General features: G+C 40.1%; 2 protein-coding genes across 2 annotated transcripts; both read right to left on the minus strand.

Moving 5' to 3' along the window:
- Window positions 1-304: 304 nt before the first annotated feature.
- On the minus strand, window positions 305-9,781 carry LOC122773288 (sodium- and chloride-dependent GABA transporter 2-like). Its single transcript, XM_044031842.1, has 14 exons — window positions 9,497-9,781; window positions 9,281-9,415; window positions 6,697-6,837; window positions 6,030-6,117; window positions 5,780-5,912; window positions 5,561-5,695; window positions 5,376-5,479; window positions 3,796-3,920; window positions 3,343-3,455; window positions 3,130-3,267; window positions 2,278-2,380; window positions 1,664-1,764; window positions 1,405-1,575; window positions 305-807 (listed from the first exon to the last, which is right to left on the minus strand). The coding sequence occupies exons 1-14, from the start codon at window positions 9,648-9,650 to the stop codon at window positions 700-702; spliced, it is 1,749 nt and encodes a 582-aa protein (XP_043887777.1). The 5' UTR covers window positions 9,651-9,781; the 3' UTR covers window positions 305-699.
- Window positions 9,782-12,445: 2,664 nt separating this feature from the next.
- vwa7 (von Willebrand factor A domain containing 7) lies at window positions 12,446-22,291 on the minus strand. Its single transcript, XM_044031841.1, has 17 exons — window positions 22,217-22,291; window positions 20,819-21,055; window positions 20,175-20,408; window positions 19,862-19,958; window positions 18,785-18,919; window positions 18,473-18,668; window positions 18,219-18,388; window positions 17,587-17,699; window positions 17,380-17,496; window positions 16,486-16,695; window positions 15,326-15,458; window positions 14,787-14,939; window positions 14,608-14,700; window positions 14,217-14,512; window positions 13,900-14,036; window positions 13,197-13,356; window positions 12,446-13,108 (listed from the first exon to the last, which is right to left on the minus strand). The coding sequence occupies exons 2-17, from the start codon at window positions 21,053-21,055 to the stop codon at window positions 12,554-12,556; spliced, it is 3,036 nt and encodes a 1,011-aa protein (XP_043887776.1). The 5' UTR covers window positions 22,217-22,291; the 3' UTR covers window positions 12,446-12,553.
- Between the last annotated feature and the right edge of the window lie 350 nt (window positions 22,292-22,641).

Here is a 22,641-nt window from a genome sequence, read left to right on the forward strand (position 1 = left end):
GGACATGGTCCCAGTTAATCACAGGGCCACATAGATACAAACAACCATTCACTCTCAAGATAAATGACTACAACAGAGGCTTAGTGGAGGTGTGACTTTGAGCTTGGACTTATTAAAAACACTCCAAAATCTTAATCTTATCAAACATCTACTGTGACGATGTGTAAAGCTGAAAGGATTAAAAAAGAAACCCATTTAAGATTTAAGATATCCATACTACTGCCACTGTGATTAGAAGCAGGCAACTTTGTTAAAATGACTCCAGGGGCCATAAAGACAGAATCCTCAGTGAGACAGAGAAAACTGAATGTTTAAACTATATATTTAATAAAAAATATGAAAGATTATCGGGTAATATCGGGTAAGCTTAGCTAAAGCAGATTGTTATCCTTAACACTTAAGACTTACATGAAGATCAGACTAGTAGTAGTGTTTTCATTGAGACTGAATCATCCTCTCAGTGAATTTGTAATATACAGTATTTTTTGAAATAAGTCATTTATTTCATGTTTACATTTTACATGGCAGGTTTTTAACAATGTAGATCGGAATAAGTATCTTACATGTCGTGGTTAAAAATAGTAATAATAACACTTCTGCAAAATATTGTAATCAGAATCATCCCACTCAATTGCAGCTCGTACTCGTAGGACTATTAATACAGTCGCAGAAGAGCTCGGGATCCGATGACCCCTCGTATCAGACAGTGGACAGTTGCACTTCTTCATCTGCGATGTGCTGCAGCTCAGCTTCTCTCACTTTAGTCAGCAAGCTGATGGGTTCAGGCTGGCACAGGTGATGCAAGCGCTTAGAAAGGGAGATCAATAATCACTAATATGTATATTTATATACAGTATACCTGGTACAAAAATATAAAATCCATAGAGTTTATTACATTGTTGCAGTAGTAAAACAATGCAATAATCAAAATTACAACTTGTTTTGTGACTTTCATGTAACAATGTGACATTTCTTATATTTTTATATTTAGGTTTGAGTGAATACCAGGCTTTCATTCTACTGCAGCTTTTCCAAATTTTGCATACTAGTTAATTTTTTGAATAAAAGGATTGTGGGAGGAAAGGAAGTTGTGAAGAACATGGTGTGAATGTCGATTGAATGAGTCCATTGTATCGTCTTAAATAGCACAAAGTTCTCATGTCCATGTGTATTTTCACTGATTGTGTTAAATATGCAATAAATTATTGCACAAGTAAGTCAACACAAGTGTGATTGACTGTTGCAGGTGACACCTCTGAACATAATCTTAACGTGGCCCCACCAGATCACGACTGGAGGCTTCAAATGGCAGTTCCAAGCCCTATGGGTGACATCATGACTGGTTGCCACCTGGCGAGTAAATATAACTTATAAACAATGCAATTTGTTGATTTTATGTCCTACCTGTCTGAGGCTTCCAGTCCCATGTCCCAGCTTATACAAAGCACAACCTGGCACAAGCAGGATGGAGGATAGGGCAAATGTCCAGCCTAATTTATAAGCCCAGTCTGGGTACACATACCAACGATTGAATGTCAGAGGTTGGTACTCAATCAAAGACCATATGAACGAGACCTGTGAAAGCAACAAAAGAGATGCTTGAGAGACACGTGTTTACATATCAGAAATGCAAAGTCCTATAAGCGCTGACATCTTCACTCACCAGTGACACGAGCGGTGTGAGGTAGAGCCAGCACACTTTAAAGAACACGTTGGTACGCACACCTGTCATGTCTTTTATGATGTCATAGAGCCGCTGGACCCCTTCAGGGGAGATAAGGTCAGATAAACAGTACAGTTACGAAGTGAGACCAGGTGTGTACGAATGACTGGAACAGTTTTCCTCAGTCTAATCTAAAGTCTGTGGTCTGTGGTTCTGGAGCAGCTGTGTCAAGTGTGACTATGCAAACCTGACGGTGTCCACACACAGTCTAATAGGAAAAATGCTATTGTTCAAAAATAAGGATCCAGTTTTTCATCCACTTTAACCACACAGGGATTTTTTTTTCTTTAAATCTCTGTTGTTTTATTATTATTATTATTATTATTATTATTATTATTATTATTATTATTATTATTATTATTATTATTATTATTATTATCATTATTATTATTATTACTATTTATTTTTTTTCAGTTTTTTTTTTAAAGAAACAACTCCCATTTGTACAGGTGAAGGTTTAGGGGTATACAGCTAGACCAGTTGCCAGATTACATCAGTGATTACTTAAGACACAACAAATATTGTGCGATTCAACCCCACAATACTGCACTTACCAAATATCCATCCCAGTGCCAGACTTTCAAACACAGCGAGAAAAAGGATGCAGCATCCATTACAGGCGTAGTAGTCAAACAACTGGAACACATACATTCCTCCCTGGAGACAAGAAGTGCAAACATTTATTTGATTTTCTGTAAATGTCAAAATCTTATATATTATACATTTCATAATATGCCAAAAGCACTGTTTTGTGATGTTTATTGTTGTGAAATATCTCGGCATTTTGTTTCTTTCTTTCATGTTTCCTGTTTTATTGTGAAACTTACCTCTCCTCTCGTTTCACTTCCTGTCCCTGTGTGTTTTCCCTCTGGTCTTGATTGTCTGCCCCGCCCTCATTAGATTCACCTGTGTCTCGTTGTCACGTTGTCTCTCTCCACCTCATGTGTACCTTTACTTTTCCTGTGTTTCTGGACTATCGCCTGTTTACTGACTTCTGCCTTTGCCTTGTCCTTTTTGGATTTGTGTACCTGGACTGATTCATTGTGTATCCAACCCTTTGAGACAAGTAAAGTGGTTTTATTTGAAATCTGAGCTGTTTTTGGTGTCCTGCTTTTAAGTACCAGTCTTAACATGTTCTATATTACTGTGTATTTTCTAACAAATGTGCATTTGTCATATTTTAGCTTTGTGGTTTGCTCATGTGCTGTCACCAAATGGGATTTCATTGTAAATATTGTACGTGTTTTGTCTGATCAAATGAATCACAAAACCGCAACATAAAAATGTTGCATTTTAACACCACAACAATGCCATGTCGGATTATTATTATTATTATTGATGATGATGATAATAATAATAATAATGATAATAATACAAATAATAAATAAATGTGATCATTTTCTGACCTCAGTGATCATGACAAGCTGAGAAAAAAAACAGATGAGGCAGAAGAAGAGGAGGAGACATTCTCGACGGCCTGCTTTACGTATTACAGTGGGAAACATGTCCGTGATGGATGTCATCACCACCTCCATTGCGACAAACTGAACAGAAGGCAGACAAGAGAGAATGAGCTGATTTCTTAATGGAAACGTGTTGATCTAAAAATAGTTTCTTACTTGTGTGTCCAGGCCCAAGAGAATGAGCATGATGAAGAAACAGATGGACCACAGTTGAGGCAGAGGCATCATGGCTACAGCCTGAGGGTAAGCAATGAATGCCAGGCCTGGACCTGGAAAACCGCATCAGAATGGTGTCTGTACACAGTCTGCCTTAGAAAACTGATATCCAGATAAAGGCCTAAAGAGGCCAAATGCAGAACGTTGCAATTGAGTCTCGATATTCATTCAAGAAAATCATATTTGAAGAAAACCAAATGCATATTTTAAAGGAAATTGACATTATTATGCTGGGTCCATGGGCATGTATCACTTTTCCATGAAATGAGAGGAAGCTAATACAACACATCTCCAATTTTATTAAAATAGAGACACAGTAGCCGGAGCTACACTTCACACTTCCTGTGTAAATATGGCCATGTTTGTGGCAATACCTCTGGTGGCTGGCATTACCTGACTCGGCCACTTCTGAAATGGGAATGCCTTGCTCATGGGCCATGAACCCCAGCACTGAAAAGACTGCAAACCCAGCTACCAAGCTGGTACCACTGTTCAGTAAACACAGCCACAGACAGTCTCTGCAAAACATGAAAACACAGAGTGTATGTGTTTATAGTCCATGATGCAAACATCCCTCTCTTGTCTATCTCTTTATCAGGACTGAGAGTGATGTTAGAATCTTTATATTAATATTAGAAAAATCCCAAAATAGCTTTCCTGTTATGTTTGAGGTCTAACTGACCCATAAGAAATACAGTGTTTCTGGAGTATGACGTAATTTCTGCTTGGCATTATATGTGTCTTATTAAAGATATAGTATGCAGGATTTATTTGGCATTATTGGTCTATAATTCCATAATATCCTGAATGATGTAAATCAAGCAATGTGAAAGACACATCTGCATCTCTGCTTGTCTACAGCCGCACAGATAAATCTGCTGCATCACAAGAGGATTTGACCAATCACAGGGCGCTTCAGAGAGAGCTTCTATTGGCTGTTTCACCACATCTACTCTGCAAGCGGGTCCCGTTGTGGTAAGAAAATGATATATGAAAAGTCAAAGGTCAGAGAAGCAATGAGGAGCTGAACACACTGGGTTCAGGAAAGTTCGGTGGGATACTTAGGCGCAATGTCACATTGCGCGTTGCATACAGTGGACCCTGGTGTACTCGTGTCAGGGTCCTGTAGTATTTCACTTTAGCATCAGGTTCAGGTGGTGGTTTAAACAGCTGATAAATTGCTGTGTTGTTCGTGCTGTTGAAGAGTTGTTGATGCTGTCGCCCTGTGCCCTGGTTGTTTTTTGTGTAGGACGTGGCTAGAATCATGGATACTGGGCTTAAGTGGTCGCTGTTTTAGGCCTAAGACATCCGAAAGAGTCTACAAGAGTTTGACAGTAAATGCAGTAAAGAACACGTGTGAATATCTGCAGTCAGTTTCCAGATGAAGAGATTGTCTTGCGTCACCTGTCTCACTCCATGTCCATGGTGAGTGGCGCATGATAGAGAATGCAGAATCCAAAATTGAATTATCCTGCTGATGAAACTCATGTATTTTTAGCAATGCCTGCATGCTGCAGCTTTAATTTTATTAATCCCCTTAGGGAAAGTATTCCTCTGCATTTGACCCATTTGGTTACAAGTCAAGTTCCCTTTCCACTTGGCCACGGACTGCCCTTATCATGCCCTTTATCTATCCTGCTTTATGTTGCTGGTCAAAGTGACCCATTGAAAACACTGTACTTTTGAAGAATGGCATCCTTTTTGGTTGGCGTCATATTGTGTTTGATTAAAACGTAGAAATAAATGGCAAATTTAATATGTTAGCAACCCCTAATATACATGTCAGGCTACTTCAACGCAGCATTGACAATTTAAGGCTACAGACATCAGTGTAATTGACTGATTATACTAAATATGATAAAATGACATTGCGTACAATTTGATCATGTGAATGAACAAGCACTTACTGTTCTCAGTAACATTCCTGCTGGACAGTTACACATTAACAAACAGGCTCATTAACAACTACTCACCTGTAGCAGTTATTGTTGTACTGGTTGTAGCTGCCTAGTACAGTCAAAGAGCCGACACCCACGCTGTATGAGAAGAAGATCTGAGCCCCAGCCTCCATCCACACCTGTTCCAGCAAAGCAGCAGTGAGTCCATCTGCCCACATGCTGTACATGCTGTGTGTGTGTGTGTGTGTGAGATGCTTAACCTGAGGATCTGTGAGTCGCGAGGGCTCAGGCAGAAGATAAAACGCCACTCCTTGTAGAGCACCAGGAAGAGAAAGTCCACGAATCAAAAGGATGAGCAGCATCACATAGGGGAATGTAGCAGTGAAATAAACCACCTGGGAACAAAGACAAGTGTGACTTTTACAAATATATAACAGGTCCATGTGTCATTGTACAGTTTCCAGCCTTTATGTAAATACCTTTCCTGTGGATTTGACTCCTTTCCATATACAAAAGTAGCAGGTTATCCACATTACAATTAGACACAAGAGCACCTCCCATCGGATACTGCCTAACTCCTCAAGTCCTCCTGAAATAGCCAGCACTCGCCTTCTACATGGACAAACGTGAAGGAGTAAAACACGTTTTGTTTAATCTGCATAGAACAAGCATGTAGCAGTTGTTTGGAACATGAAGAAGAGCCAAAAGCAATGTTAATGGCAGCCATACTCCCAGAATTCAGTGGAAGCAGAGGTTGAGTTTGTCTTGTTGGTCCATTTCATGCTGTTATTTCTTATCGTGAAGTCTACACAGTCATCTGAAAGGATGGTGAGACAATTATTTGTACAATGTTGTAACATTAATAGGTGTGCTGCTTTGTTGGAAACCGTAAAATGCATCCTGCTGTCAAACATTATGCAGCTATAAAGCATGATGGGCTGTGTGCTGTGGTTTGAGCCGTTTTTCCATGAAATGTTTCCCCTCTTCTATTAATTATAGAGCAATTTTGTTGAAGACGAGCAATAAAAGAAAAAGACACAACAAAATACAGACAAGCTCTGAGAAATAGCAGTGCTAGACTCAAAAACACAACACAAGCGTCGACCCAATAGTAATGCCACCCGAGTTTGAAAAACATAGGCATTTCTTTAAATGTTTCATTATCGTATGCTGTGATGTTTACAAAGAAGTTTTCTTCTTGAATTTCCGATAAACGTTCAGCCTTGTAATATTTTGGAATCACAGTTTGACAAAAAGGGTTTTGACTGAAAAGCACTAAACTCCCACTGACCTCATTAACATCCAGTAACGCTTTGATATGTGATGTAACATCAGTAGATCATAAAAAGGATTACTGCATAAGACCGTCTGTTGCACAAGTCGAGTCGAGTGCTACCTGTGTTCCAGTAGTTGTCACAGTTGGACCAGGGAAGCTGGGAACTGAAGGAGAACACCAGGTAGAGCAAAGCCCAGGACAGAATAATGATGTAGGTCATACAGCTGTAGAGGAGGATCAGCAGCCCACCATAGCCGATACCTGCATGTGTAGACACAGCCAAAACTGTGACTTACTTCATTCATGTATGATCCAAATCTACAATGGAGTATAAGGGTCAAACTGAAAAGCAAAAAAATATTTAATCTTTTGAGAATAAACTTGAAATATTTAAATATTATGAGAATACAGTCGTAATATTTTGAGATTCTTTTTTTGTCAGTATCTAATGTATTATTATAATTATTATTATTATTATTATTATTATTATTATTATTAATAATAATAATAATAATAATAATAATAATAATAATAATAATAATAAACAGCAACAAAACACAGATGTCGACCACAATCAGCCTTTTCCTCCTCCACAAAATGAATTATTTTCTTCCTGATGTCCTGATGCTAAAGATAACGTGTTGCTGACGTGCCAAAAATATTAAGTATTTCTTTATTTGTGAAGCCTCAGTCAATTAGTAACTTCACAAAATGCTCTGTGTTTCTCATCTTGACGCAGGTTGCAGCTTGAATAATAATCGCGACCTTATTCTCATAATATTACGACTTTATTCTCATAATATTGCGACTTTATTCTCATAATATTGCAACTTTATTCTCACAATATTATGACTTCATTCTCATAATATTACGACTTTATTCTCATAATATTGCGACTTTATTCTCATAATATTGCAACTTTATTCTCACAATATTATGACTTCATTCTCATAATATTATGACTTTATTCTCGAAGGATTTTGGCCCTCGTACTCCGTCGGGGTTAGAGTTAGTTGTACAAATCCGTTGCATCATTTTTTTTTACCTCATGTACAACTTATATCTTTGTGAACAGAAACAATTTGACAATATGTGTAGGCTGTGTTCTTCATCTGGCCTCTGTCAAGCAAGAGAGAGTCATATGGAGCTGATTTTTCCTGCCAACATGGTGGTATAAACATAAAACAAATTGTGTGATATTCAGAGCTCTATCAATATTCTCCACTGGCAACATGTCAAGTTAACAAGTGACATTATGAACTGCAGTGTATCTGACTTCACACACTCCATCACCCTTGTGACACTTAATAGCTAATTCTGCAGCTTTCTTTGGTGCAGCGCCACCTGAAAACTAGTTTATGCTCTTGTGAATTGACCTCCTGTTTAAATATTAGTTTGGCTGAGGTCACAGAGGCCGTGTTGCCTCACACTCCCCACAATAAGTATTGGAACAGTTACAAAACTACCTGGATCAGTCATCATTTCAGTGTCTCGCATAAGATTACTGTGACTCTTCTTCAGCCTTTTCGTTCGTACAACGCTACACAATTTTTTCTTTATTGATCCCACACTGGGGAATTCCACTTGTTGCAGTAGCACAAGGTCAGTGGTAGATAAGTGAAAAAAGATATAGATACTTGCAATATATACATGTGGCTGGGTATTAATATCTGGGCTCTCATACAGATTCCTGAATGATACTATTTTGATACCACTTTTATTAAATTGGTACATTACAGCAGATTTTTAGCTGGCCCAGTCGACCTTTTGCACTCGAACGCGGAGCACCTTTTTTTTTTTCAACATCATACTTTGTATGGTTTAATCTATTTTTAAATATATTTTCTAATATGTCTAGTATGTTCCCTTTTAACTCTTATGCATTGAAACTTCTAATCACAATGAGTCTACTGTGGTATACCTTCATTCATTAACCAATCCTTAGTCTCATCATACATTTTTGACAGTTACCCTTTCACCCTTTGACAAGATAAGGGCCTCTTTAAGACAATTTTATAAAAACAATTTCTAATTTTATATATATATTTTTAAATGCAAAATATTAGATATCCATTAAAGGTGTATAATCCCCCAATATTGCATTTAATGTGTCATTTCTGTGAGATGGCAGTCATTTGTTTTCATAGTCATTTATTAGAAACTTGTTGTACTGTATTAAACATTGGCATGAGGATATGAGTAACATTTAAAAAAAACAAAAAAACATTAACCCTTTAGAGTTCTTAGGGACATTTTGTGCCATTCTGTTTTTTATTGTCAAGCCATTTTGTCTGTGTTGAATGAATAAAGCTAAAATTTGCCAGAAGATATTCATTTTTGGAAAAATGTAATATTTAATATTTTTACAGCAATTTTTGGGAAGGTGATATTTTCTGCCACTGGGAACAAATTAGTCCATTTTAAAAAAGATTTTTTTGTTTTTTATAAAACAAACAGTGGAATTGTGTAAACAAACAGGCAGGACGTTTTACAGCAGTTTTTGGGAAGGTGACATTTTGTGCCTCTAGGAACAAATTAGTCAGGATATTAAAGGAACTCTTAGGGTTAATAATCATTTATAATAATCATACATATTCTTTTTTACGTTTTACCTGATCCCCTGCCCCCTGACATATCTAGCACTGGTTACAGTATTACAGTGTTTTACATTGCTCTGATAAAGCCGTTAATCGGGACAGTTTACCCTCTGCAAGTGGACATAGTTTCCTCCAGCAGGTAACGCTGCCCTCCTGGGAGAACTGGCCTATGCTGGTCTCCAGCAGGAACAGTGGTACACCACAGGTCACTACAAATACCACATATGGCACCAGGAATGCACCTGAATTGACGACATAGAACATATACTGCATAACCATCCTGCACCTTCAGGTAACAATTAATGAGCATCACATTTACTTACCTCCCCCATTTTTATAGCAGAGGTAAGGAAACCTCCAGACGTTGCCAAGACCGACAACATTTCCTGCCACAGCGAGTAAAAACTCTACCTTACTGCCCCAGTGTCCTCTCTCAGTCACCTCCTGCTTGTTTTGTGTTGCACATTGTTTTTCCATCGTTGCAAAAACCAGATCAGTCTGGAGCTACTCTTCCTCATAACCTATTCTCCTTTTGTTCTTGGTTTGCCTTCTGCCTTGGTTTGCCTTTAGTAACTCCTAATTCTGTGTCATGTAGTGAGCAACTGCCTAACTGGTTAATCAGTTCTCAGAGGATATAAATGATCTGCTGCTGGGAATAAATATTTATTTCTGACACTGTTGAAGTGAAGCGTAGCCACTTAACCAGAGCTCGGCTAAGGCATAAGCCAGGGGCCCAGAGTAATATGTGGAGAAAAAAATGAAAACATTTTAACATATTGTAGCGTGTTGGGAGGGTATGTGGGCGTGGCTTCCGTGCACATCTTGAGTTTGTCGAACACAAAACTGTGTAGAACCAAGATGCTGGTAGAGAAGACCTTCCCAGTGACTGTCACCACCCGCAGTGTTGATCATCAGTTCTGGCTGGCAAAGATAAAAGACCCCTGCATCATCGGGCCGGACTTGTTTCTGAAATGGAAAGCAGTAGTGGACGTACCCGGGGCCATGCTCTGCCTGGGTTTCAGGAGCCATTTTGCTCCATCCTGCCGGTGAAGAAGGACTGCGACTCACCTCAGGCTGCCTCAGCCACTTTCTTATGAAACAAAGCAAGTGATCGATGATCCGTACCACCGTGGCAGTTTAAAGTGATGACCTTTGGTCTTTGCAATGCCCCGGCCACCTTCGAATGCCTTATGGAGAGGGTCCTTGCTGGCATCCCGCGGAGCCGCTGTGTGACACCCCAAGGAGTGTCATCTGTTCCGACGGGAGACTTCCTTCCTGGGACACGTTGTCGGTGTGGCATGGGTAACCACCAACCCAGCTAAGATAGCAGCCGTGAGGGACTGGCATGTTCCCCACAATGTTGGTGAGTTGCGGAGCTTCCTCGGCCTGGCGTCCTACTACTGGCGATTCGTCAGGGACTTTGCCACCATCGCCTACCCCCTATCGGTTGACTCAGAAAGAACAGGCATTCCAGTGGGGTGAGGACCTTGCCCGTGCTTTCTCCCAGCTCTGGTTGGCACTCAGCGAGTCCCCCATATTGGCCTACCCTGACCTCCAATGACATTTCATTGTAGACACTGGGTCCCAGTGCAGTGCTGTCGCAGGAGGTGGTGCAAGGAGAGCAGGTCATAACTGAAGTCAGTTATATCATTAGGATATTATGGATTAGGATACAATTTTCTATGGATGTGATTATGGCCCAGTAAAAACAAGATTTCATTCTGATGGTGATCAACGGTCTCAGTTTTTCAGTCACCTGAAAAGTACATACGTGTACATACATGCGTTAAGTGCACAGAGCACATACATTTTCTGATTTATTATTAAACCATATGCACACAAGTCCCACTGCAGTTTCCTTTTATAAGTCACAGTCACAAATGATTAAAACGTCCTGGCAGACACAGAGAGAAAAGGGCAGAAAAGGAATTGGACTTGATGTGACCTTTAGTTACTTCTTGGTGAAGTGAATGTGAGCAAAAATGTTTTATTTGGTGGCCATAGTGTCATAATGATGCGCTTCACAACAGCGCCACCTGGCTGTGACTTGTGTTCAGCACATTGATATCATGACTGACTAGGTTGTGTTCAGGACATCTATGACTACTACCACACTACAAATTAGACATTTTTACTGTACGGTTTTTGAGAAATTTCAGATTAAATGTTGCATAATGGCACTTTTACAGTGAAATGTCTTATTTACAGTATGATAGTCGTCATAGATGTCCTGAACAAAGTTGATCATTTATTCGATTAAAGGTGCAAATATGGGACTTTCAACTTAAAACTTATACATTAAAATGTTTACTATCCAGAACATAAGTAGACATCAATGTGCCAAATACAACTTTTTCATTCTTATTCAGAACTCTTAGAGAACTCTTTTTATATAGTTGCTCAAAGTCCAGTTATTAGGTCTCTGAAACATGGCTGTGATGATTTTCATTATTTTTCCAATTCAAAGATGTTCTTTCAAATGTGCACTCAGAGACATGGTTCTCTCAGTGTTTTTATTTTGAAAACCAAATGTTACTGTCATTACAAATCATCCATTCATCCATCCATCTTCTACCGCTTCATCCTCCACATGAGGGTCATGGGGGATGCTGTGTCAATCTCAAATCAGTAAGTTTAAATAGTACTTTTCACAATAAGATAATTCACTCTCTCATCAGCCTCCGTTACATATACTGTACTTCTCACACTGGTATAGCGAAATGAGTTTATGATGGAGCAAGAGATAAGGTGATTAATTATTATTATTCATTTTTGAATCTTTTTCCTCCACTGGTGGTACACGTACCACAGTTTGAGAACCATAGAGTTAAATGTTGAAAATGGGGGCTGTCAATTTACAGTAAATTTACAGTCTATTAATAAATAACTTCTCAGTTGGTGCCCTTATAGCAACATGAGTGAGGTCCATAAGCACTCATTACAATAGGAAAACCATATAAGGAAACCTAAGGTAAAGCTGTGGCAGTTGCCCGTTGTCAGGAGGGGGACCAACAAGATGTCTTTTATTTCATGTTTGGCTGTCAGCTACTGCTCAACATTAAGGTTAAAATGTGGTAGCAAATTATTTATAAACTATTTTCACCATGTCTTGTGTGTAAATTGTTGGAGTATAGATACTGAAAGTGTAAAAGACCTATTCAGTTTCCATTCTTTTATCCAGTACAATTTATTTATTATTCATCACAGTAGTCAACATTTAACATCAGCAATCATGAAGGAAGCATTCTTCAAGTACACAGATTTCCAAAAGGACAAGCTTCATATTGCCTTGGATTTACTTCTCATCTAGAAGACTCAGATCCAGTGATGACCACATACATAAGTATTTTGACCTGCAAAACACTAATAATGACATGGAGCTAAAGCAAATGAAACCACAGCAGGACAAAGAACAAGTAAGAGAGTGCAGTGAGTGCGATGTGCTCAGTTCCATTGGTCTCTGTGCTCCTGTCTCTTTGCTGTCTCTGCTGACCGGGCATGAGGTGGCAGCGCTTCATGTTTCCAGCTGTGTCCCACACCAGCAGCTCTGCATGAGCAGAGCAGCAGCTGGATGTGTATCTCACCCACAGAGGCTGAGATGAGGCCCATTCTGACACATTTAAAGGCAAGTCTCCTCTCTCTATTCTGGCCTTGTAGTGATGATGGTAGTGGCGCCCCATGCTGGTTGTCTGGTCCCTGTGTGCTTGGTGCTTATGGAGGCTGGACTGGGCTGTTCTTATGCTGTCCTCTGTGGGAGGAGGACTGAGATGTAAAGTCAGAGCACCTTCACCTCTCTGTAGCTGGAGGGCAGCGAGGCCAGAGCGCCCTCTGTCTGACACGACCAGAGACACACTCCAGTTAGACAGACTGCAAATAGAGGGACAGGTGAACTGTCCTCCTGCAGCAGAGCAGGACGGTGGCAGTGTATCAGGATCCTACAAGAGAATTAGAGTCATTTAAGACCTTGATGCAGAAAGTAACAAAGAGAGGAGCTTATCTTATTAGTTTTCAGTTGATACTCACCAGAGGGACCACGGTCAAGTAGGCGACCGCATAATTTGAGTCTGCAGAGTCAAGAGCGCGCACAGTGAGTGTTAGAGTGACTGTTGCTCCGGCCTGAGCTGTCGCAGGCGTGTGGAGGTTCACCTGATCATGAAAGGACCCGTGTTCTGTAACATGGAACCTGAGGGATAATAAAAACAAAACTGAGGTGTAAATTCAGATTCTATATAAACGTGCCATATTAAATTCACTGAACCTTACATATATCGCTGAATAATTCAGAGCAGTTTTGTTTTGTATGGCAATTTCACTGTCATACACACATCTAATGAGTCTAAGCAGCCTGGACTTATTAAGTTATCAGATGTTCCGCATTCTCTTTTTAAGACCCATGTTCATATTTTCACGGGCCCTAATTTGTTTGTTAAGTGTTTATATAATTTTCTTGTAATTTTTCTACCCCCCTTTTTTGCATTCCCTTACAAAACATGAATTAAATGCTGAAACATTTCTATTTTACAAATAGAAATTATTTTACTCTCAAAATCAAACAGGCTCCATGACCCCCTTTGGAGCTTTGGGCCTCTTCGGTGGGGGTCATAACCCCCTTATCGTGGAATCTAAGGTTTAGATGACAGGAAGTGGCTGAAAAGATGGCATGCGGAGGAATTTAATAGGAAGACATAGACTGTTCATATGATGTTTTCTTTTTTGTTTGTCCAACCTGTGAGGTCCTCTATTATGAAGATATCCACAGTCGTCCTCCATGCTCAGACTGAAGAGTCGGGCCGGGCCATGGTTCAGGATGCTGAAATCCACAACCGAACTGTGGCCAGGTACCAGGCGAGGGACAGGCAACACCTGTGGTGCAAAAACATGAGGATGTATGAAAAGAAAATCCACATATACACGGAGTGGTATTAAAACGCGATAAATCTGACCAGTCAAATTTGTGAACTGCTACTTAACAGTAACAGATTTGTTTGAGAGAAAAAAAGCAAAACTTTTTATTAGAGATTTTTCAAATCTTTAAGTGAGTACCTGTATCTGAACGTGAGTGGGCTGTACCATCTCCGTGGAAACCCTCTCCAGCTTCTTTCCTGTTGTGTCTCGACCTGTAAGTCGAACACAGAAGGGAACTCTGGGAACCGAGTCCACCCATCCCACCAGCTGGTCCACGGAATGAGATGATGAAGAAGAGGACGAGGAGGAGGAGGAATTCAACTTCACCTGCTGGAGGTTCTCCCCTGTAGCCCCCAAGAGTGTCACATGACTGAAAGATGCCTCGTCGTCAGGAACCAGGCCTGTGACAGCCAGCACCAGAAAGGCAGGGACACCTGGGGAGATTTGAACAACATATCCAGTTTGATCCTTACAGTCACTGACACATCCATAGTTTTCTAACTTCTAAAATTTAAATAAAAATGCCTACCTGCGACAGGACTACCTTCCACTCTAGCCAGACCTGGGTGTGTGTCATTGGTTACAGTGGCAAAGTAATACAGGAAATCTATGCTGCTGTCACCTGATGGAGCAGATCAAATGACAAATTGTTTCTGACCACTCCGTAACAGTTAGGAGGGTTTATTGGCAGTGTGTGTGTGTTTTTACCGATCACATTGACTGTGAGGTGTCCATCACTCTTGGCGTGGACTCTCCACTGGCCCGGCTGTATTGGAGGAAACATGTTGATGCGGTACAGACCCTCGAACTGCTCCAACTCTGCGAAGGGGCCGCTCTCGCCCAACAGAGACTGGCTTTTGTCTGACAAGAATTGATGTGTTAAATGTTTTAAAACTTTTACTGTGATTTTAACACTGCTACTGCTTTAAATCATTCTATTTCTAACTCACTGTGTAATATCACAACGGAACAATGCAATGCAACAGTGTCTGTAGTTCCCAAATAATAATAATCATAATAATGATAAATCCATTTACTCCATTGCTACTGAGATTGAAGCTGTGAATAATCTGAAAAGGTGGGACACAATTTTATTTATTTAAAGGCAGACAAAGAGCGTCAGCGTCCCACGTCACCAAGCCTGTGTTTTAGAAAAACTGCGATTCTGAAGTTTGTCCGAGGTGTTTCTGAGACACTGTGAGACAAAGTGTGACATATTGTATTTGGTAGGAAGGAAGGACAGTTACCTGAAGGACTGGTCAGGATGCACTCTTTCAGGACGCCGATGATGTGAAACGTGACATTTTTTACCGAGCTGTCAACTCTGAAGGAATGAGAGGACACAAGATCCTGGGCACTTTCCACATGCAGCAGGGTCACCTGCGGGAATGATGAAATGACCTTTATACTTTCCATCTCTGTGGTCAATGTGTGTTTCCAGTTTGAAAAGGGTTAAGAGTCTATAATGCGGACATGATGTATAAAATATGCAAGACAAATGTAATGTGAACGGTAGTGTTCTGGATGACACAGACACATTTGCTCCGTCAAACTGAGAACAGTGTGTGGACATTTCAGTTCAGTCAGGAAGACTAAAGTCAGTCATTATCTCATCCACTTTGACTGATTGGATTATTCATGCACATTCTTCATGCAAGGTTAATGCTCCATATTCCCTGTGGCATGTTTTTTTTTTTCATATTTTGTCATTTTCTAATACTTTATTCCTTATTTGTTGTGTTCTTGTGGAGCATGTTTATACATATACATATATATATATATGTATATATATATATATATATATATATATATATATATATATATATACATATATATATACATGTTACACTTTCTCTTTATCTCTCCATCTAAGTCTTGCAGATCGTGTCAGCTATTGCAGTAAATCCCAAAATCACTGAGTGTGAAATATGAACCAGGCACACATTGTTCATCAATGATGCAAAATAGCCGATAGACAAAAGTGTCCATACAATCCTCCAATCTTTCTCGATTGTGATTTGCTCATTTGGTCACGTTTTCTGTATTTCTTTCATTCCTTGTTGGTTAGTTTGTGGTTTGTGACCTGGTCAGAACAAGGGCCTTTCTGTATGGTTCTCTACCGGTTCTCCGGTTTCCTCCCACAGTCCAGAAACATTGGGATAAGGTAAATTGGACACTCTAAATTGACCACAGGTGTGATTGTGAGAGTGGATGTTTATTTGTCTCTATGTGGCCCTGTGATGGACTGGTGACCTGTCCAGGGTGTACCCTGCCGTTCACCCTATGTCAGCTGGGATTAACACTTTGCAACCCTCATGTGGAGGATAAAGCAGTTAGATGGATGAATATTTCTTTTTAGTTAAGAGACTGTACTTCAAATGTTGAAATGTCGATTGCTCTGCTGTACCTTGTCAGCAGCTGTGTTATCCTCTACTATGGTGGAGACCCTGAGGATGTCAGAGTTGGTGGTAAATATAGTCAGTCCTCCTGACACAGACGAGAGGGACGAATAGAGCGAGAAACGATCAGGGGACAAAGATTCCACAATCCTCCTCTTCCTCCTCCTCCCTCTGTCCTCTGCTTTGTGGTTGGGGTCTTCAGTGAGGAGAAACGTCACCTGAATGGAAAGAAATTAGCTAAATTACAACTTGTCTGGAGGGGCCACATGGTGGTGTAGTGGTTAGCGAGAACTACCGGGTTCGAGCCCCGGTTGGAACAAGGGTCTTTCTGCATGGAGTTTGCATGTTCTCCCCGTGTGTGCGTGGGTTCTCTCCGGGTTCTCCGGCTTCCTCCCACAGTCCAAAAACATGCAATGTGGGGATTAGGTAAACTGGACACTCTAAATTGACCATAGGAGTCAGTGTGAGAGTGAATGGTTGTTTGTCTCTATCTGTGTGTGGCCCTGTGATGGACTGGCGAACTGTCCAGGGTATGTCATGTGGGATTGGTTTCAGTCTCTGCGACCCTCACGTTAAGTATAAAATGATAGAAATGGATGTTGAGAAACACATACTGTAATAGGTAAGATGAGACACTTCAGTGCTGAAAAAGCATTGAAATTTACACAATACTAGACATTTTTGAAGCAATTTGACCAGATTCTGCAGACATGCTGAAGATGACACCTTCCTAAATGTGTAAATTTGAACTCTAGATTGTCTCATGATGTCACGTATCATGTGTTTTATGTCGATATCTGGCTTTCGGCTGAGAGTCAGAGATGTCCTCATATATGTCTCCTGATTTTGTACTCATTCACTCATTACGACAGTAAGAAATAATCTTGAAATTTAAAACCTACCTTGCTCTGTTTCTCAAGGGCCAGTGCCTTCACTGTGTCAAACAAATGCGCATCTTTAGGTGAGGCATCGGTGAAGACAAAGATCTCTGACAGAGGTGGACTGTGAGTGAGTGCCAGCTGTAATCACACAGTAAAAATGGGAAATTACGTGAGTAGCTTGCATGCTTTTGCATTTCAAACCTACCTGATACGTGCGTCTAAAGTTACCTGAATAGCAGAGAGACACATCTCTGGTTCGTCTCCCCCTCCAAGCGCTATCAGGTTATCCATGTGCTCCATGAACTGGTTTGGGTCACTGGTCTCATACACTGGCCCTACAACTGTACAGTACAACAGAAGAGTTAGATGGGTGAAATGTAGGGCAAATTAATTTCTCGGCTAAATTTAAAGGTCCCGTGTGAAGGGTTTAATGAAAGAAATTAAATATAATTTATATTGTTAGTCTTTTGTGTATACTTGCTTTATAGAGGCTGCCATCTTCTTCATCTCAATATGATTCAGCAGCTTTAATGGAAAAGCCAAAGCTCTCTATGCAAACAGAACATCAACCTGATGCATAGTCGAGGGAAGAAATAGTTGTGGAAGTGGAAGAGTGTTTACATAATTTTAAATATGTAATTGCCACCGTAGTTCCCTGAGTCCACCTCCTGTTGCTCTTGATCTCAGATGTAATTACTACTTGCACACTCAACATTTAATTGTCCAGACCAAATTGAAGAGGCCTAGCATCCGATAGTTCCAAAATTATGAGAAAACAAATGCTCACGTTCATGTTCACATTTGTAACCGGCGTTGTTCAGTTCAGGGAACGTAAAATATATGAATGAAAATACCCTCACCTGGGTCATGGAAGGGTATGAGTAGAAAGGTGCCAGCCTCTCCAGGACTGTTGGCTTGGCTCTGGATGATGGAATGCGCCCGGAGGCGAGCAGCTGTGATCTCCTCAAACATGCTGCCGGTGGTGTCGATCACAAACACCAAAGCTGGTGCCTGCTTCACACTGAAGAGTCTGAAGAGAAAATAAACATTTGTTTAGCTGAAATTTGAAAATGAATGAAAATTCTAATGAATCACTCAGACAGTGATAACTAACCGGAGGAAAGACGTGTGGCCCACAGTGTCTCTGAGGTCTCGCAGTACACTCAGAGTGGCCTCAGTAGCCAAAGTGGCAGCTTCCACATGGAGGTAATAGTGAGGTGAGAAGAGAGGTGAGGTGCTGTCTTTGTTGATGCCGCCTTTGGCTTCCATATAGCGGCTACTGTCCAGAATACCTCCGTGACTGCATTTACCTGAAAAGGAAAAATGCCATTGCTACTCAGAAATAGCTTTTTAATAGAATTGACTTATTATTGGTTTTCTGGCAGGTCTGTAACTGTGGGCTGGTGAAGCTGTTTGATCATCATACCCCGAGGTTTAGGAGGGGAAGTGCTGAAGTAACCAGTGGTGAGCAGCTGGGGGTGTTGCTGACTGTTTGTCAGTCTTGGCAAGAGGTTGTTTCGACAGGTGGCGCTGAAGCATTCCATACAGGTGGGAGTGTCCGCTGTGGACGGAAACAGTGAGGGTGACGTTTATCATGGCACTGTATGTCATGTTTGCTCGAGTTTTCACTCTTTTGGATTGAATTATTTATTGTAGTGAGTGTATTGTTCATATCATTGTATGTATGAATGTTTTGGTGCCAAATAAATTTACCAGGGTGGTGGAAGGCATTGAAGGCACCAGGGCTGAGCCAAATGATAACCTTTTTTTGTTTTTTGTTTTTTTTAATAATTATTCTTATAATGATTAACATGTATGTAGAATGTGTGCAGTTTGTTTATCAATTTTTTACACCTCTGTACTAAATGTGTCTGTCTCTAGGACACTTTTGAATACAAATAGAGTCAATCCTAACATTTAAGAGATGTTATGAACTTGGAGAACAAATAACATGACATTTGCATTTGATATGTCATTTTCAAAAAGATCAGAAAAGAAAGAAAAGTTCAGCAAAGCTGGACAGGGAGAAAAAGAACAAATGGTTACCCAGTTTTTTTTTTTTTTAAATAAAGTAAAGGTAGGATAATCAATTTTCATTTGTTTTGCAGTGGTCCTTGTGTTGTGTATATTTTTATGATTTTGGTTCATGAGACAATGGTAGATTGCTATGATGGTAAGAGATGCATAGATTATCTATATGTGCTTACAGTGATGATAACTATTGTGGTATAGATCATTTATCCTGAACTGATGATTAGAAAGTGACTTTAGACTTCAGATACAAGACATTTTGGTTTTCTGCACATTATACTGGCCTTCTAATTCATTCATTTGTGCAGCAGTATCTGTCCTTAAACTTTGATCTGCCACACACACTATGTTATAATGACCCAAAGGAGAGAAACATCCTGTGTCTCACTTAGAATTAGAATTAGTGCAAAGTACTTTGGAGTTTTTGTAACTGTAACTACTGATGTGATGTGATCACAGATGTGAAGATTACCGTTAGCCACAGGGACGGCCGGCTCCTCTGGCTGCAGGAGATGGTGGTATATGGAGTGATGGCCCATTTCCACCCAGTTACTGTGGCTGTAGAAGTCCTACAGAGGTACAATACATGTAAGAAAAAGTGCTACCTTTAAAAGCAAAAATCCTCATTTTGTTCGACAGAAAAGGGTTTCAAACCTTGACCTCTGTGTGTAAAACTGCAATAAGTATATCAGCTAGATTTCAGCTAAATTTATATTATTGTAAATAATATAAATTTTTATTTATTTATTACGAGTGTATAATATGTTGTCTGTGATGCTGCATACCTGCAGGGAGTGACATAATTGGCCCAAGCTGTGGCGAGCACTTTGGTACTCCTCTGCTCGCACTGACAGAAGAGTCTGAGCCCAGAACTGCCGTAACATGACCAGTGCACTGTCCACGCGCTCTGAATCAAAGTGATATACTGGGTCAGACCTGGTGGAGCTCAGGAAGTCCATCGCTGCGTTGGACTTCACCACTTCTCCTACAGCTCTCCAGAAGCTGCGTCCTAGTCTGGTCTAGGTGGGAAACAATCATTGGAAGCAGATGTTAAGTTGCAGTTTAATGAAGTCCTTTGTATTGGCTCTCTTCAGTAATGGCCTCAATGATGTCTGATATATAAAATAGACGTAGTTCTCTAGTTGCAAAGCTGGACATTCACAGTCACCTGCACTCAGGCTTCTGTTCTGACATCTGCTCATATGCGCTGTGCTATATCGTCTATTTTTTGGGACCATAATTCACAAAATTGGTATTAAGTGAGAAGGCCATTTTCTCCATAGACTTTCATCCCAATGTTTGCATCCAGTTGGCTAACAGTACTTCTTTCTTCTTTCTTTTCTGGGGTTTGCCTTTCAGACAGGAAGACTACATCCATTTCTTAAAATGCAGCAAGTACAGTATAATATATGGACTTCAGACATCTCACCTGCTCCTCTGCCTGGTGTTTCTTGCTGCTCTTCAGAGTCTCCAGGGTGACATTTAGAATGGCCTGCTCCGTGATGTATTGGTGCGTGTGTGAGTCCCACGACAGCGTTAACACTCGAGACCAAAAGTTGGGGAGGAAGCCCGTGCATGGTAAAGCCAAGAGAAGAAGGTAAGCCAGGATAAACCAGTACATCCGCTTCCCACTCTCTTTCCAGACTCTTCCTCCGACTGTTGACATCTTCAGAATCGGAATCAGAATCAGAATCAGCTTTATTGGCCAAGTATGTGAACACATACAAGGAATTTGACTCTGGTTTTATCCTTTGCACACATGAACATACATAAACATCAACATAACATACATTCAACTTGAAAGAACAAGGACGACAAAGAACAATAATATATATATATATATACATATATATGTATATATATACATATATATGTATATATATGTATATGTATATACATATATACATATATATGTATATATATATATACTTCCTTTGTTTCGTTTTGATATAGCACAGCAAAAGTCAATGATGTCGTGGTACACACGTCTCCTCCAAACGTGCAATGCACTGAATGCCGTCTACTGTATGTAACAAACAGACTATGCATAAATACCTCATACACCCCCACTTAAAAAAATACATTTTAACTTTTTGATAAATTCATTTTTGAACCGTTGTTTTTTTTTTTTTCGGCTGTTATTGATGCATGTTCAAAGCAGTGTTCGTTCAGCTGAGGGGAGCCAAAATCTCCAAAAGGCTTCTTCACTTATTTGTGATTTTATTTTTTTTATTTATTTTTTTACATGAGAAGCAGTGCATTTGTTGTGCATGCATGGATATGAATTGACCTGACACCTATTGTTCAGTAAAGTTTTGTGCTGATTTGATCAACTCCCACTCCAAAACCTCACAGAAGTCTGTATTGAGGCCCCTATTGTTCTTTGCACACTCTTACTCAGATACAATACTTTGGTATTGTTCTCATCGTCTGTGCTGTGAGACACTGAAACTAAGAATGTGGCCCATAAACTGCTCCATTCAGCAAATCAGTTTTAATTAATTCAAGAGCACTATGACTTTCACTCACTCTGCAGGGATGATGCAGTATAGTGCATTGTTTCCTCACATCTTAAACCCTTACATATCAGCTTAGAAACGGTGGTTTACTTTAAGCAATCATCATTTGCTTACTTACTTGAGTCATCGTGTGATACTGGATTGTAAATGTCCTCCTTCCTCTGTCTACAATAATAATATCCAAATAACTAAATAACTAATGTAATGTAATGTAACTAGTTTAGTCATATTTGCATCATACAAGGTAACAAGCAATCAAAACAAATCTGCACAAAATAATAATGTAATGTAATAAAAAATGTTCTCACCTCAGTCGATCTAGACAGTGTCTGATCTAGAAATAGATCAGACTTTCTCTTCACACTTTAGCAGAGACGTCACAGTGCACAGGAACATCACATGTGCATGTTCACATACATCTGGTAACACTGCGCAGTCCTGGGTGTGTTTCTTGGTGAAGGAGCTCACATGAGATGTCCCGTCAGAGCTTCTCTACAACCCCATACCCCTCCTTACCCCCCATTATTGCATGGCGCATTGATTCACCACAAAAGGACTGAATATATTACCAGCCATGGTGCTTAACTTAAGTCGTCCCCAACCCCCCTGTTCGTTCTGTCTCCATCACTCTTTCTTTTTTTAATGGCACAAAAAACACTGCTTTTCACAACTGCAAACACTGCGACCCCTTTCTTTTTTAACTTGTTACCCACATTTCAGGCTGTAAAAAGAA

The sequence above is a fragment of the Solea senegalensis genome, linkage group LG8, assembly GCF_019176455.1.
Source record: "Solea senegalensis isolate Sse05_10M linkage group LG8, IFAPA_SoseM_1, whole genome shotgun sequence".
NCBI lineage: Eukaryota > Metazoa > Chordata > Actinopteri > Pleuronectiformes > Soleidae > Solea > Solea senegalensis.